At 40.1% G+C, this 17,092-nt stretch overlaps 2 protein-coding genes across 5 annotated transcripts in view; one reads left to right on the top strand and one right to left on the bottom strand.

Moving 5' to 3' along the window:
• The window catches only part of MCPH1 (microcephalin 1), a 276,405-nt gene that overhangs the window by 112,502 nt on the left and 146,811 nt on the right, over window positions 1–17,092 (bottom strand). The window lies entirely within an intron of this gene.
• The window catches only part of ANGPT2 (angiopoietin 2), a 60,923-nt gene that overhangs the window by 32,321 nt on the left and 11,510 nt on the right, over window positions 1–17,092 (top strand). Inside the window, exons 3-6 of one of the 2 annotated variants that reach the window (XM_019428040.2) lie at window positions 2,813–2,934; window positions 7,714–7,943; window positions 10,391–10,518; window positions 16,721–16,822. In XM_019428040.2, coding sequence (XP_019283585.1) covers window positions 2,813–2,934; window positions 7,714–7,943; window positions 10,391–10,518; window positions 16,721–16,822 — 582 coding nt within the window. Of the gene's footprint in view, window positions 1–2,812; window positions 2,935–7,713; window positions 7,944–10,387; window positions 10,519–16,720; window positions 16,823–17,092 lie in introns of both variants that reach the window. The other variant, XM_019428039.2, reaches the window with a different exon arrangement.

Below are 17,092 nucleotides of genomic sequence, written 5' to 3'. Positions count from 1 at the left end.
ACATTGGTACATCTGCTTTCTGGTCTCTTTATAAGCTTAAGAAGTTAATACCTTCCTACTCTCAGTTTTAAGTAATGCTCAAAAAAAAAAAAAAAAGTAGATTTAATAGCAAATACTTTCTATGATGTATTATTATTTCCATATGCTACTTCAGCTGAAAGAAATGCCAGACATGAGCCAGAAGGGGACACGAGGTAAGAGAAACTACAAGCCTCCCAACTGTAATAAGATCATATCTAGAAGAGTACAGGTATTCTTTCCTTGTCTCCATAAGAAGTGTTGGATAAAGCAGGGTAAACAGTAGGAAGCAGTAGGAGAATAAAACACTTTTATCTGAGGCTAGACTAAGAAGTTACTTCTTTACCAAGTCTTTCCACAATGTTACAACAGTGTAGGAAAAATAGAACTGTATCACATGATGAATTCACAAGGTATGAAAACTGTAATCCCAAGAGGTGATACAAGTGAAAAATGAAAAGGTAAAAATTTTAATGTAAGTGTGTCAACATATCTGTAGTTAATTATTAAAATAAATTAGTAATGCCTAAGTCACACCGCTCACCATTTGATAGCAAAGCTAGCGGGAAATCAAGCTCATTCAAAAAATGTCTGTTGAGTAAACATTTCTCATATTTTCTGATAATGGTAATAAAGTGTAAAACATAGAGCAACGATTTATTTATTTCCTTTTCTTTTTTTTAACGTTTTTATTTATTTTTGACAGAGAAAGACAGAGCATGAGTGGGGGAGGGGCAGAGAGAGAGGGAGACACAGAATCCGAAGCAGGCTCCAGGCTCTGAGCTGTCGGCACAGAGCCCAACACGGGGCTCAAACTCATGAACTGTGAGATTATGACCTGAGCCGAAGTCGGATGCTTAAATGACTGAGCCACCCAGGTGCCTCAAAAGAGCAATGATTTAAACCTTTGCTACATCCTGTGTAAGTCAGTTTTTCTAGCTTTTATTAAGCTTTGGTTGGATCACATGATTTTTAAAACATCAATTGTGAAACTAGGTATCACATGATCTATGGTAACGGGAAAATCAGAAGATGACTATAAAGAAATCAGCCTATAATGTCCAACTAAACACATTAAAATGTCTGAACCTAGAAAAGGGACCAATTTATGCACCAAATCTATTTAAGGCATTTGTTGAGCAATTACTGTGTGAAACGGGTTTAAATCCAAACCTAAAATTTTCTGACTAGAAGATTCTTCTAGCCTGTCAGACTCAGAGGCTATTGAACTGGACAATGAGGGACAGGTAGAGATCGGAGGTCTTACAGACCAGAGACAACCACCTGACCTGGATAGACAGTCACCTGCTCTGGAGGCCTTTGGAAAAGTGATGGAAAAACATCGCAGTTGATCCTTGGTCAGTCAGGACCTATATGCCCTCCTCCCTATCTCTGGCCCATTGTGCTCATTTCCTAGCCCTTAGTAATTAAATAAAAGACCCAAGTTTCCAGTTCCTTTTAGAAATAACTGACATAGAATATTTGGGCCCAAAGAAGATGTAGGCCAAATCTATATTCCAGGTGTTAATATTAAAACCCAACCTTTCTGCTAGCTAATGCCATCATTCATTCAACAAGAATGAGCTCATGGTATGAACTCATCCAGCTTTGACCAAGGACAGGACTGTCCCTAAAGCTGCTCAGTGGGGCCAGGCCAGGCCTTTTATGAATGACACAGACCCTGAACAAACAATGGTTCTCTCAAGGACCCTTATTCCTGGGCAACAATTCTGCCTTACACTTACACGTGATGTCACATCCTGAATAACCACAACCCAGAGGATGTGAGTAACAGACTCTTCCTGCTAGAAGGTAGCCGAACGCCAAAGAAGTCATCCTTAAAGTTGCTGGAACACGACAGGAACAGTGACAGTGCATATGACAGGGCCCAGAGAGCAAAACTGAACTTCATAGTGATGCATTACTGTTTCCCAACTGGCTGACATGACTTTTAAAATTAAAAAAAGAAAGGAGAGAAGTGGAAAAGAAAAAAAAATGAAAGGCTAACCAAGTGAATACAAAGTAGGAAATGCTGGGCTAAAAATGAGCTATATTTGGCGTGCCTGGGTGGCTCAGTCGGTTGAGCATCCGACTTTGGCTCAGGTCACGGTCTTGCGGTCCATGGGTTTGAGCCCTGCATCGGGCTCTGTACTGACAGCTCAGAGCCTGGAGCCTGCTTTGGATTCTGTGTCTCCCCCTCTCTCTGCCCCTCCCCTGCTAACACTGTGTCTCTCTCAGAAATAAACATTAAAAATTTTAAAAATATTAAAAAAAGAAAAGAAAATAAAAATAAAAATGAGCTACATTTTTATAGAATGGAAGCATGTGACTTCTAACCATGTCGTCTACTGACAAGTAAGAGAACCGCATTTCGTTTTGAGCAGAGGCAAAACCTTTTTCATTTATCAACAACTTCTGATGTACTAAATATGACCATTGTATACTCCTACTTGGCTCACTGTGTGAAAAGAAATGCTAAAACATGACAACAGGAACAGCATTATATTATTTGACACAAATACTACTGTCCAGAACTATTAAACACTTTCTAAAAAAAGACACGGTTGAAAAAAAAAAAAAAAAACAGAAAAAAAAAACACAAAAAACAACCACAGTCTGAGGCAATCCAGGACTTCAAGGTTTTTCTGAACATGAAGAATATGCCAAAATAAGATACTTGGGTAAATAAAAAACGCTTTAGTTATGTTTTCCTATAATTTAGCTGACTTAATTAAAAGGAAGTTATATGTAACTTTAAAAATGACAAATAGGAATTTTATTTTGTTACATTTAGGTATTAAATCAGACAACAAGACTTGAACTTCAGCTTCTGGAACATTCCCTTTCCACCAGCAAATTGGAAAAACAGATTTTGGACCAGACCAGTGAAATAAACAAATTGCAAGATAAGAACAGGTAATAAAAACACACACAAAAATTTATAAACCAGAACTGCATACCTTGTAGATCTGAAAGCCTATTTCACATGACTATCATTTCTAAGAATGGCTTCCAAAATGCCAGATTTCTTAATGCATAGGGTTGGGACTGGACACCTCGTGAGGGAAAGGCAGGGAGAGGGTTTGGGAAAAAGTGGAAGTGTGCCTTCTAATCCAGCCTTCAATGTTTTTCATTCTCTGGGCCCTTAAAGATTCTCCTCCAGTGATTCTCCAAGCTCTGCCTCAATACCGCCCAAGTTAATCTGTGACAAAATGCTGCCAGTGTCTTGGAATAAAAGTAACACTGGCCCAGGCTTTTTACCTTTGCCTCTGGGAACGTCATCACTTCCAATGCAAAATGACCCACAGGTGGAAAACTACACTTAACACTGTAAACAAGGCACATTTCATGGTGCAAAAGTTACTCTTAAAACATATGATAAAGTAAAAATGGAAGTCATTAATAAATATTATGTTAATATTTAAATAAGATCTAGAAAAATCCCAAGAAAGCCAATACAAAAACAAACTTTGGGTGATCAGTGGGGATTGTTTTCAAAGGCTTATTGCAGACGGGAGTACACGAAGATAATTTTGTCTACCAACTTGTTTCTAACCAGGATGTGCATATGACATGGAGAATGGTCAGACAACAATATACTGTATTTCAGAACTAAGTAATTTCAAGTAAATAATTTTTTCTTACGCAAAAATGATGATAAACTTATTGTCTTATGATCATTCTTTCCTGTTAATCAAGAACTCAGCTGAAATAATTCTTTCTCTTCTTTGGGTAACAAGTTTAGCCCACTATTGATTTAGAATTTTGAAAAGCAAATAGATTTTTTTTTATTCTTTTGCAAATATAGTTTTTTAATTCAAATATTTTTCTTTAGTGTTTCAGTGTTTTTTCTTCTGCAAAGTAAAAAAATAAAAGTTTGAGACCAAACGTTGAGATACAACAATCTCTTAAAATGGTCTTATTTAATAATGTTCTCTTTTATTTAATGAAGTTGCAGTGACAGGAAGATACAGGAGCTGAGTGATTACTTTTGTTGCTTGCCAAAACAATATGGGCTGGGAGATACCTAGGTTTTGGTTAGTTTGTTGAATGCACCCTGGTATTGCACACTGTCCCCTCCTTATGTTTCTAATTTAGGATGCTAAAACACGAAAATTATCAGTTAAGCATGTCAGTTATGTTTCCCGAGTATCATCTTTGTAAATATTTGCCAAATCGTACTGCCTTTTGCCTTGAGGAGTATAAATCTTCTTCCTGAGTTCAGACACACTGCTTCATGTTTTCACTTACTACAAGTAAACTTCGTTACGCACAGTCAGCTGGAATTGCTTTGAAATACAATCAACAACTTTCCCTACATCCTTTGCTCATCATGATTTGGGGAAATGTCTCTGTATGTCAAAGCTTCACAACGTATAAAATAGTGATCCCAACCATCCTGAGGCTCGCTGTACCTTCTGATTATTCTTGCCTATGTGATCCTCCAACTTTTTTATTTTTTTACTTAAATCTTTCATGTTTTCCTCCAGTTGAATCTACATGGACCAGCAGTACACTTTTCCAATACTGGGAGTTTAGTTTTATATGACATTAAGTTTAAACATCACATTTCCTCCGTAAAACCGCCATGTCAAACATACCCGACACGCTAAGACTGCGTATCACTTACAAGAGCAGTGCACCACAGCCTGGGCTGCAAATCTCTCACTCACGCAGGAGTTGTACACAGATTGTTTCCGAATGGCCTCCCACAGTATAGATCGTGAAAGGGATAGCTTTTTTATCAGCAGACTTGTCATAAACACCATACGTAACAACTCTGTACCTGCAGGAAGAATAATCTTTGCAGGGGCTGCAGAAATCACAGCCTCTTTTGACACAAATATGAAATGACGATAATAAGGCTTCTGTTGATGATGGTAAATAAATAAAAATAAGGAAACTGTGCAGATGATTTTTCATCTTTCGGTGAGTTTGGCATGCTGTGTTTTCTGGTGCCTTGCATTTTGACTAGCCTAGGATTTCGCTCGCAAGAACATCGTTACAAATATATGTGAATGTTCTGCACATGTGCCAAACCATTTCTTTAAATTACTTTCAATGTGTCTCCAAAAGTGCAACTGTTTTCTTCATGGAATAGTTTCAGATGAAGTCAGAGTACTGATCAGGGTCGATGATATTCTGAAAATTGCCACTATACCATTTTTAGGTTCACCAGCTGAAGGTGAAAATTACTATGTGTTTTTCACCTAATCATTCCTTTTTTTTTTTTTCTTTTAAAAATAAATGATTCATTTAGGCCCTAGTTGTACCAGCTCGATTAAATTGTGATTATCGTTATGGTAATTATTGTTATTGAAAAGTGCTGCCATGGATGCTGCCCCCTTCTAAAGAGAGCCAATAAAAACCCATAAAAGAAACAGGATTCAGCCTTGGTATTTCTGCCCACACAGGGTATTTCCTCACACTCCTCACCTGCCTGTGAGTTATGTTAATAGGAAGATAAGCTGTACTTAAGTCCAATTTTATGGTGATGATCACATTGATTTCCCTGTATCAGAAAACCAAACACCACGCTATACAGAGTGTTACCCACCGTATGGATTCCCCATACCGCCCCATCTCCTTCCTTCCGCCACTTAGCACTCTGGGCCTCGGTATCTGTTGCAGCGTGGAGAGTTGTTGCTATGAACTTGCACTCGATTCTCATCTATTTTATCCTATGTAATTAATTCGCTCTCATTTAAAAAGTGCTGATTGTGACTCATTAAATGGATCTCACAGGCCAGTAACAGGTCCCAATCTGCATTTTGCAAAGTGTTGCTGGAGGATATGATCTGACACTCCTTATAGCTTTAAATGCCATGATCTGTGCTTCCGTGCCTACATGGTCCTGCTCTCAGAGCCAGTGTGGTCTGGGGTGACCTGCTAAACTCTTCAATACAGGCTAATTTTTAAAAAAATTAAAAAAAATAATTTTTCATTACAGGCTAATTTAAAAAAAAATATGCATCTAGGAGTGTTCACACTCTCATTCACACTCTGGAGCATAGGACTATCCCATCTTTCTCTTATGCCTCGTCACAAAGTATTAAAGACAACAGAATACAGCTGGATAAGAAATTTCAAGCAATGTCATTTTGAAGGCAGTGTAGATTAGTAATTTAAAAATGCCTCACTTATTTTATGTTAATTGTCTAGGTCAAGCATCACAGGAGTGCTTTGAAAGCATACTGCCTATAATGATAGTACTAGAAATGATTTCAGGCAGAAAACAGAAAAACTTTATGTATTTATTATTTTTTTATATTTATTTAATTTTAGAGACAGAGAGCACGAGTGGGGGAAGGGCAGAGTGAGAGCGAGAGCGAGAGGGAGAGAGAGAGAGAGAGAGAGAGAGAGGATCCCAAGCAGGCTCTGAGCTGTCAGCACAAAGCCTGACACAGGGCTCCATCCCACGAGCCATGAGATCATGACCTGAGCTGAAATCAAGGGTTAGATGCTTCACCGACTGAGCCACCTGGGTACACCTTGTGCGTTTATTTTTAGGTTAACTTCTGCTTAGAGTAAGTCATCTTAGTTTTTAAATTAACAAAATGATACACAATTAAAAGAACAAGCTGATAGCAGGAAAAATAATGAGATGTAATAGTTTTAAAAGAGATAGGAGAAAACTGATGAAATATAAATAAAGTGCAAATCAGGGTATTACAGTAGCTGCTTACTTTCTGACTTGGAACAGTGAACAACACTTACTGTCATATAGCAATTTACAAGGACTTGGCTGGGATAAATTTAAGACTTACAACTGAATTTCTGATAATAATTATTTATACTGATCGTTACTGCTTATAGGTAAGACCTTTAGTGGGTAGTCAGTTTCTTGGCTGAGTAATGTTGCTCACAGTGTTAAAGATTCAGAAAATGTTACTGCCCTCAAAAAGGCATCATAGACTTACAGATTATTTGAACTAGGAAGGACCTCAGAGATCTTTAATCTACTGCTTTCATTTTACATAGAAATTTATATCTACAGGTGGATGTTCATTTAGATAGACATTCACCTGAGATGCAGACAGGGAACAGCCTGACGCAGGTGACACAGGTGGTCACATGCAGAAGTGAGGTTCTCAGCCTGGGCTTCCCACTCGCCCCCATGTGCTCCCAACACCAAGGCTGCCTTCTCATTGTCCACAATTCCCTTCAGCAAAACCATGGTCTGCAAATGCATTCCATGTGGTAACTTCTAATTACGGACCTTACATTTTGGTTAGGGTATTTTATCCTCATATCTATGTCCCATCTGCTTATCTAGAGTTCTCGGCAAGTTTGAGAGCTTCTTCAGGGCTGCGGCAACTCCTTTAACAACTTAACAGAGGGCCTTGGAGAAGCAGGAATTCAATAAATATTAAAGATTGTTTAAGAATTACAAAACCAAGAGGCACCTCAGTTGTTCAGTCAGTTAAGCGTCCGACTTTGGCTTAGGTCGTGATCTCATGGTTCGTGAGTTTGAGCCTCACGTTGGGCTCTGTGATGACAGCCCAGAGCCTGGAGCCTGCTTCGGATTCTCTGTCTCCCTCTCTCTCTCTGCCCCCCCTCACTTCCGCTGTTTCTGTCTCTTGAAAGTAAATAAGCATTACAAAAAAAAAAAAAAAAGAAGTACAAAACTGAGTTGATGTATATAAAGCAATCAGAAAACCCTTCACTAAACTAACAATTATTTCCCTCTACAAGTTTCCTGGAAAAGAAAGTACTAGACATGGAAGACAAGCATATTGTTCAACTACAGTCGATAAAAGAAGAGAAAGATCAGCTCCAAGTGTTAGTATCCAAGCAAAATTCCATCATTGAAGAACTAGAAAAACAATTAGTGACCGCCACGGTGAATAGCTCAGTTCTCCAAAAGCAGCAACATGATCTGATGGAGACAGTTCATAATTTATTGACTATGATATCATCAAACTGTAAGTCAAATTTACCTATCATCTTTTCTTCTGTTTTAATTGCATTGGTTAAGTGAAATTCAAAATCCTTAAAAATTCTCATCTGTCAGAAAAGGACTATTTCTCTTACATGTTTCCTATAAAAGCTTTACAGGGTCTTAATACAGAACCAATTAAAAAAGAAGGAGGAAGTAATTCCACTTCTGGGTATTTACCCAAAGAATATGAAACCACTAATCCGAAAAGATACATGCACCCCTCTGTTTATTCCAGCATTATCTACAATAGGCAAATTATGGGGAAAATATATGTATGTAATGGAATATTATTCAGCCATGAAAAAAGAATGAAATCTTGCCATTTGCAACAACATGGGTAGAACCAGAGGGCATTATGCTAAGGAAGTAAGTCAGTCAGAGAAAGACAAATACCATATGATCTCACTCATACATGGAATTTAAGAAACAAAACAAATGAACAAAGGAAAAGAAAAGAGAGAGAGAGACAGAACCAAAATACAGACTCTTAACTATAAGAACAAACTACTGTTACCAGAAGGGAGGTGAGTGAGGGGATGGTGGAAGCAGGCGATGGAAATCAAAGAACATGCTTATCATGATGAGCACTGAGTCAGGCAGGCCGTTCCCTGAATTGTGGAATCACTATGATGCACACCTGAAACTATTATAACACTGTATGTTAACTGTACTGGAATTAAAATTTTTAAAAATGCTGTCCAGGAAGGAAAAATAAAATAGAATAAAAATAAGGAAGAAGAGGAGAGAGGGAATACATATTTATACTAATTAATTATTATGAGGCAAAACACCCCAAACACGATTCCTGGGCTCAAAGAGCCTACTCTGAGTTATAGTTCTATCATTATCTGGTGCTATGAGGCTGGACAAGTTACTAATCCACAGTGGACTTTATTTATTATGTGGAAAAAGCGAGTCTAAACCCAGAGGACTGTTGTGAAGATTGAGCTAATGCTTGCATTGACTGGCATAAAATTGGCACTCAAGATATGTCAGTTCCCTTCTCTCAGTCCATCCTTAGTTACGTTTTGCCTACTTTATTACTGTTTTAACCTTCCAATCTCTCTTGGATATTAGAGGAGAAAAGGGAGGCAGCTTCAGTCATTAATCCGAAATGTGATACATAATCTGTGCGGTATTTTCATTTTAAGTCTTTTTCGTAAACAAATAGGGTCTAGTTCTTACTGTGGCTTATTTATTTCCTAATGTCCTTTAAACTTGTGTTCTCTTGGCACGGATGCATTTTACATCCTGTGAAGATATTCTTCAGTTTCATAAGAAATGTGTTCTCTCATCATCCTCGAGCCATGCAGTTATCCCAATCTTAATAGAAACACTTAAACGAGGTTTCTGCTTACACAAGGAAACAAACAGAAACAGCGCTATCTTGATGCTAAATGGCAGGATTGACACTGAAAGGCCAGTTCGCAGTAGGCGCCTTCCAGCTAGAGTTTCAGTCTGTTATAAATGGGAAAACTCAGAGTTTCAGCTTCACAGAAAAGGAAAAGACAATCATCTGATATCTGGTGGGAGCAAGATAACTTGAGGTGTTAGCTCTGATGAGCCAAAGTAGAGAAAACCATGCAGCTCAAATCCTGGGAGAGATCAGGAGCACAGGAGAGACAGAGTAGCAGAAATGGCTTTCCTTTCCCCACGTATCTCTAGCTGATGTGACGGCAGAGACTGTCTACCTGTAATGCCCACCCGTACATCTAGTCCAGACACCTGTGCTTTGGTAGGTCTCTAGAATTACTATAAATACCTGCAAGAATGATCGAACACACACACACACACACACACACACACACACACACACACACACACACACACACCTTTTTTCTAATGGCAGAAAGGGTTGGGAAATCTAAATGTTGAGAGCAGAGTAAAAATCTGAGGGACTTTTGTAATACTAGGACTTTTTGTCTTAGAGTAAGAATTTCAAAAACATAGATACATTAATGGTAGTCTTGAACACAAACTACTGTGGGTCAGGGTCTAAAAATCCAAAGAATACTTAATGTCTTTACCCAACAGTCTAAAGAAATATATCAAGACGTGGCCTCTGTATGGGATATGCCACGCAGCCACTGGAGAGGTACCACTGTTTTTAGGTACGTTCTTTTTTTACTCTTTTGCAGTAACTTTATGTGATTCTAGTCAAGATGGAAGTTTTTTTTTTAAAGTAACTGTTTATTACATTTAATTGCAAAATAGTTGCATTACATGTAGTTGATTAATAAAAAAAGAAGTATGGCTTACTGGAGTAATTTTGTTTGGAAAGGAGAAGAGCTGGTGTGTCCCTTTTGCTTATTATAAGAATTCAAACGTAATAAAACTTACCACTGAGTGCATCTCAAAATAATAAACTTTTATCTTTTCATGAACTCCCTTTAAATGCTTTCCTATTTTTTTTTTTTTTTTTTTAAGCAGCGAAGAACTCCTTCAGTGCTAAGGAAGAAGCAGTCGTTTTCAGAGACTGTGCAGAAGCATTCAAGTCAGGGAGGACGGCGAACGGCATCTATACGCTGGTGTTCCCAAACTCCACAGAGGAGATAAAGGTATGGTGACAGTGTCCTGTTTTCAACTACCTGGCCGGAAACAGGCTTCCTGGAGGCCGAGGAAGTACATAACACAGTTCACACGCCCAGACCCTTCCCCGCTTCACGCACAGCCAAGCCACAAACGCAGAGCGTCTACCTCACAACAGGTACTTGCCGAGGGCTCCAAGTGCAGTCACTGTGCACAGATGCTGACCGTACACATCAGTGATGCAAAAATTTCTATCTCATAATGTAGGAGACAGACCTCTCTCTCCTATTCTCGTCGCGTTTAACTTAATCATCGCACCGTGAGTTGTTTTCCTTAAAGCGTCAGACTGGTTTCACTCATTTTAAAGAAAATGTCTTCTAAATACTAGAGTTTACATAAGCAAATAGTTTGTCTTTCACTGGCTATTTCAAGTAGCAATGGTATTCCATCAAAGAAAGAAAAAAAAGGCTCGCGTAGGTCACAACTAAAACCACCACAAGAGCTTTGCTTTGACACAACCACGGTACCTTGGTTTGCAGAAGGGATTTATAGACATCTCACACTCCAGCATAGAGCATATAGGAAGACCTATATTCGGTAGTAGAGGTTTAAATAAAATGAATAGTCATTGCTGCTTTGTCAAAGACATCCTGAAGTGAAACTGCCTTATTTTCTTCCCAACTGCGAGTGTGTGACTCAAGAATATAGTGACACAAATACAGTGTGGGCTATTCCCTCGATTCATCCCAGGGTGCTAGCAGATCCCGCCCCGCCCCCCACCCCAAATGATTCTGTGCCATCAGTACAAACACAGGTACGCTGTCAGAGGCCGAAAACATCTTAGTGTCATTACAGAAATGGTTCCAGCCTGGCGGACTCACTGTAAGGGTCTCAGGGACACCCAGGAGTCTGTAGTCCACACCACGTGGATTGCTATCCACGTGGGTGGGCTATCCTTACCCCATCTAATGTAGGCTGGAAGACTTAAAACATACCACCAAAGAGAGAGGCTCAGTTTCTTCTCAAGTATTTGGACTTTATTTCAAGGCATAAGCTCAATTACTTTGTAGAAAGTGAACCAACAGCCAGAACCTTTCAGCAGGAGAAGTTAGGATATAGTTGGATTCAATTATTCTTAGTCCTTCTGGATTACTCAGGGAGCATGATTCCTGAAGTTGCTTTGGAAGACACCTAGCTTCAGGTAAGGAAAAAAAAAAAATCACATTCCCAAGGAACATTTCAATGTGGCTTCTCCCAGAGGTTTGATAAGTTAAAACAATATTACATGAGATTCGGCGTGAAGTCTTTTATAATGATTAGACAGCTGTATATATTAAATGATTATAAATATGCTTGCATCTAATTCAAACGGCTAGATGTGGAACCAATGTAAACACTTCTTTTTTTTTTTTTTTTTTACAATCTTTTAATGTTTATTTTTGAGAGAGAGGCAGGGGGACAGACCACGAGCGGGGAAGGGGCAGAGAGAGAGAGAGAGAGACAGAATCCGAAGCAGGCTCCAGGCTCTAAGCTGTCAGCACAGAGCCTGACACGGAGCTCAAAATCACCATCTGTGAGATTATGACCTGAGAAAAGTTGGTCGCCCAACCGACTGAGCCACCCAGGCGCCCTTATGAACGAACCAATGTAAACACTTCTAGAGAAGGCCATCGATACTGTATCACAATGGAAATTTTAGAGGCTCCTGGAAGTGTTACCTCTTTGAACTCAGTATTATCCTCAGTATTTAAAATGCAAATGAAAAACAATTTCAAAATTTAAGCATTAAGGGTTTAAAGAGAGAACTTGAAGCAGTAATATATACTTTGATTATGAATTTAAAAGATAAATATTGTGCTATTCAAGATAATACTTTCCAAAGAAAATCTTTCCAATTCATTCGTGCTGCTTTAAATCAACCTTGGAAATCAGTTAATGTCCCCAGTGCCCTAGAAGCAGCGCATTAGCGAGGAGAAAAACAAAACATAAATGGTCTGTTGCAGATGAGAAAGTAACGAACAGATTCTGTGCTATGGCTCTCGATCCCCTTTGCAATGTGGTTTTCATAAGTTTTTGGGAACTACTGTCTGTCACCAGATGTTGGTCTCTTCTTGGCCTAGAGCAAATGGGGACAGGAGTGGCAATGGGAGGGGGAACGAGGATATCAGTGCAAGGCGGACGCTTTGCAAATCCAGAGGGCAATCGCCCACTACACAGCCCCAACCTACTGCTCTGAAAAGGTTTTCCTGACTCAGCACCATGTTCCGGCCCCAGGGCGCTCAATCAACCCCACGTCCTAACTGGAGGGTTCTATGGCAAGATGAAGATATATAGTACTGTGGGGTGGGGGGCGGGAGTATGTGACATGAGCCTCAGGTCATGGTTGGAAACATTAGGATTTATACTTCTTTTAAACATTTGCAGTAAAAACAACTCATTTACACAGCAGGGAACAATAATCTTACAAAACCTCAATTTTCACATCTGTAAAATAAATGCTCCGGATTAAGTTACTTGTAGATTCCCTTTCAGACTTAAGCCTCTGTAATTCACAACCTGATCCAGGGAGAGAGGGTCTGAGAGACTGGAGTTTAAATTCTGGCTCTGCCAATTTGCGCCTCTGAACAAGTCGTTTACCCTGGGTGAGGTCTCAGTTTCCCAATCTGTAACATCATGAAGTAACCCCAGTCTTCTAGAGCTGTTCCGAGATGAGGATGGAGATCCGACACTTAGGACAGGGCTTGGTACTTAACCATCAGTTCGATAAATAGGAACTGTTTACCATTAGGACTGCCCCCAAAGATGCTGAGATAATTTCTCTGCATGACAGGGTAGTCATTTTTGCCCTGTTTCTTCTAGTTCAGGAAAAGAACGTTCAGCAGATCTCTGGGCTGACCTTTTCCAAAAGGGCCCAAGTATTTCAACTTTATTTTTGAAAAATCCATTAGGTTTCTGCAAACAATAAAAACTGCACCAGAGGGATTTGAATATGCTCTTGCTGGTCAGAGACCTAATAACTGCCTTCCCTAAATTTCACAGGGTACCTGTCCCCTAGTGCTTATCTGTGGGTTTGCGGCTTTATCAGTCATTCACCATGGCCTCAGAGCCGAAGCATGGCATTTAAATCAAGCATTATTTGTTGAAAGACTTTGAAGCAAGATGTCAGGTCCCTGAACCATGTAGTCGTGTGCTAACCAAAAGTATTAACCGCCCTCAGGTTTGTTGTAGCTGGAGTGGTAAGGTCTTGGGCATTGTCCGAAGACTTCTGCTTTCCTGATCCTGAGATAACCTACCTCGTCCTTTTCACTCCGTGCTCTCTGGCTATGTGGACAACTCTCTTTGAATGTCATCTTCCCCTGAAAGTTTCACAACTCAGTTCACCATGACACTTCAGCTCTGTTGTTTTTTCTTTTTAAGTGGGACAAGAAAACATTGAGGAAATGTTCTCATCATCTCATCACTGTCCGTGGTGGAGTTAGAGATTAGTACGGCCCCACCCATTTCCACACGGGCAGTGACTCTCAGCCAATCTGGACTCTGATTTTCATACAAAACTGAACTTTTCTGATTTTAAGTATCATTGACTTCATAATGGTGATTCTGACAGCAAAGAATCAAACATTCTTGGAGTAAGGATAGGCTTGCCCCAATCCATATCCGGTCTTTCCACCCACTGGCATGCTATTTAGGATACAGAGGAAGTGACTTCTCTGTACACATATGACTCCTCAAACCAATATTAAGCTAGTTTACTATACTAATTTTTTTAGAAGACACTGAGAGAACTAAGCAGTACGGACCACTGGGTGGACTACGGGCAAACAAGAGGCAGCATTATTCATGAACTGAGATCAGCTTGGAGCTGTGTTGAGGGACTTCTGGTCTCTTAACAAAAGGGTCAAGTTACTCTGTTTTGGGCTGCATGGTATGGTAGAAAAAGCAGTACAGAATGAAGAATCTGAGAGACCTTATTCAAGTCCTATATCTTGCACTTCCGGTCAAGTTAATCTCACTTTATCCATTGCTGCCAAAGGGCAGCATTACAGCATCACGGCAAAGTTGCTTCAGGGTTGCTGATAACCTATGCCAAGTACCAAGTGTGGTACTTGGAACAGAGTGGTACTGAGCAATGATCACAAGATAATTAACAATAATAATACACCAATACAGGGAGACAATAAGGGGTTACCTTAAGCAGGTCAGTTTTATCTATCTGGTTAATTAAAAATGGGAAAATCATTTTATTCTTAATAAATGTAGTTTTCTTTACTGGAGCATATGTTTCCAAACATAGGATCATCAGGGAAAGCTATATGGGCCAACGGGCCCTTGTAGACACAGAGAGAAGTCTGCTGGAGAACAGGGAGCTGGGTCCCCAGGTCAGCTGTCTATATCGTTAGCAATGAGGCGTCAGGCAAGCTGCTTAAAATGAGGGGTCTACACGTGTTCTTGGTTCTCCTTCATCCCCCATTCTTTACAATTTTAACTCACAAATGCAGAATAGTTTACATTTAGACCTACTCTGCCAAAATTATCTCTACCATTTCCCCAAAACACAAAGGAAAACAACATGGGAAGACTATTTCTCATTGGCTTTGAACATTAACTTTCATATTTACTACCTTGTATGCTGTAGGAAAATTTATCATAACCTTCTGGGAAAATTTTTCGTTCTACTATAATCTCATTATTTAAAACTATTTATGTAATCTTATTTTCAGGGGTTTTCAATTTCATAATAAAACTCCAGCTGAGTGGAAACTGAGCATGCATGGTCCTAGCCCAAGAAGGAATTCTGTGTTCTGAGCAAAGTTTAAACCCACCAAGCCAGTTTAAAAGCAAAAATAAAAATAGCTAGGAAGTGAAATACCACGGGCAGTGAGCAAAGTACAAAGAGGCTTGAAGTCCTGATCTGTGGGTCAGAGCTCCCAACGGATTCTCAGGTCCCATACACCAGGCTGGGTGCACAGAGCCTCAGATCTCTCATACTGAGGGGGGAACAGACTCTTGTCCCATGTGGAAGAAGCCTTCTAGCCCCACAACGTAATATAACAGGGGTCTCAGAAAGCCTACAGTGCAAAAACACCCCTTCTACACAACTCTCTGCAAAGCTGATAGGGACTGGCAACTACCATAAAACTTCCTGGGGTTGCAAACACCAGTTAGTAGATTTCTATAGTTTGGAGATGAGGTTTGGGGCCAAAATGCCAAGATGTCCCATTCACAATAAATCTCTAAGAAACAGCGATCTTTGGGTCAGCTGTTGGGGGTGGGTCTTTAGCCTAGAACAGAGGAAAGTCATACTGTCATCAGCACTGAAATCTTGTTCTACTACTGTTTACCTGCCATCAACATTTTCAATTCCTGGTTTTTAACATACAATAAAGCCTTGGATTGCAAGTAACTTGTTCTGGGAGTGATCCACAAGAGGAGCAAGCATTTCTAGTAAATTTTAACTTGATAAGGGAGCAGTGTCTTGCAATACGAGTAGTACGTGAGGGGTGCCTGGGTGGCTCGGTTGGTTAAGCTTCCAACTTCGACTCAATTCATGATCTCATGGTTCGGAAGTCTGAGCCCTGTGTGGGCCTCTGTACTGAGAGCTGGAGCCTGGAGCCCGCTTCAGATTCTGTGTCTCCCTGTCTTTCTACTTCCCCCACCCCCCACAACCACCCCGTGCCATTTGTGCTCTGTCTCTCTCTGTCAAAAATGAACATTTAAAAAATGCAAACAAACAAACAAAAAAGTATGTGACACCAAACATCACATGATCACAACTGAGCCAATGGTTCTTGAAATTCGCTTTGATATACAAGTGCTGTGCATTACAAGCATGTTTCTGGAACAAATTATGCTCGTAAGCCAAGGTTTTACTGTATTTAAAACCAGGGCGCCTGGGTGGCTCAGTCGGTTGAGTGTCCGACTGCAGCTCAGGTCATGAGCTCACGGTGTGTGGGTTCGAGCTCTTCGTCAGGCTCTGTGCTGACACCACTTCGGATCCTCGGTCTCCCTCTCTCTCTGCCCCTTCCCCATTTGTGCGCTCTCTCTCTCTCTTAAAACTAAATAAACATTTAATGTATTCAGAATGATCTGCTTCTTGGAAGGCCACAAAGATTGACCCCATGGCACAAGTCACATGATAGGTATCTCCATCTGTCCTGTTTCCGTGAGTTCCAATGAAGACCTGACTCACTGATGTTTCCCACACAATGACTGTGCACTTCCCATTGGCAGGCATACTGCGACATGGAGACAGCTGGAGGTGGGTGGACCATCATTCAGCGGCGGGAAGATGGCAGTGTTGACTTCCAGAGGACTTGGAACGAATATAAAGTGGTATGAATACTCTTCAACCCATCTGAACACAATTTTCTTTGTGAAAACTGATTTTCAAGATCTGCAGAACCTTCACCACAAATCCAAAACTAACCGATGACCGTTGACAATTTTTGTTATCAAAGGGTTCCCTTTAGCTGATGCTTCAGTCTCCCCAGTAACGAATGATCCTGTCAGTGTAGTATAAACTAGAGATCAAAACAAAGGCATGCAAGTGAGAGGCTTATTTTTAATGGCAGGCTCGGTGTTTTTCGGTAACCCAACTGTTTT

The sequence above is a fragment of the Panthera pardus genome, unplaced genomic scaffold (genome assembly GCF_024362965.1).
Source record: "Panthera pardus isolate Hobbes unplaced genomic scaffold, ASM2436296v1 HiC_scaffold_13, whole genome shotgun sequence".
NCBI lineage: Eukaryota > Metazoa > Chordata > Mammalia > Carnivora > Felidae > Panthera > Panthera pardus.
This window is presented reverse-complemented; position numbering and strand designations above follow the sequence as displayed.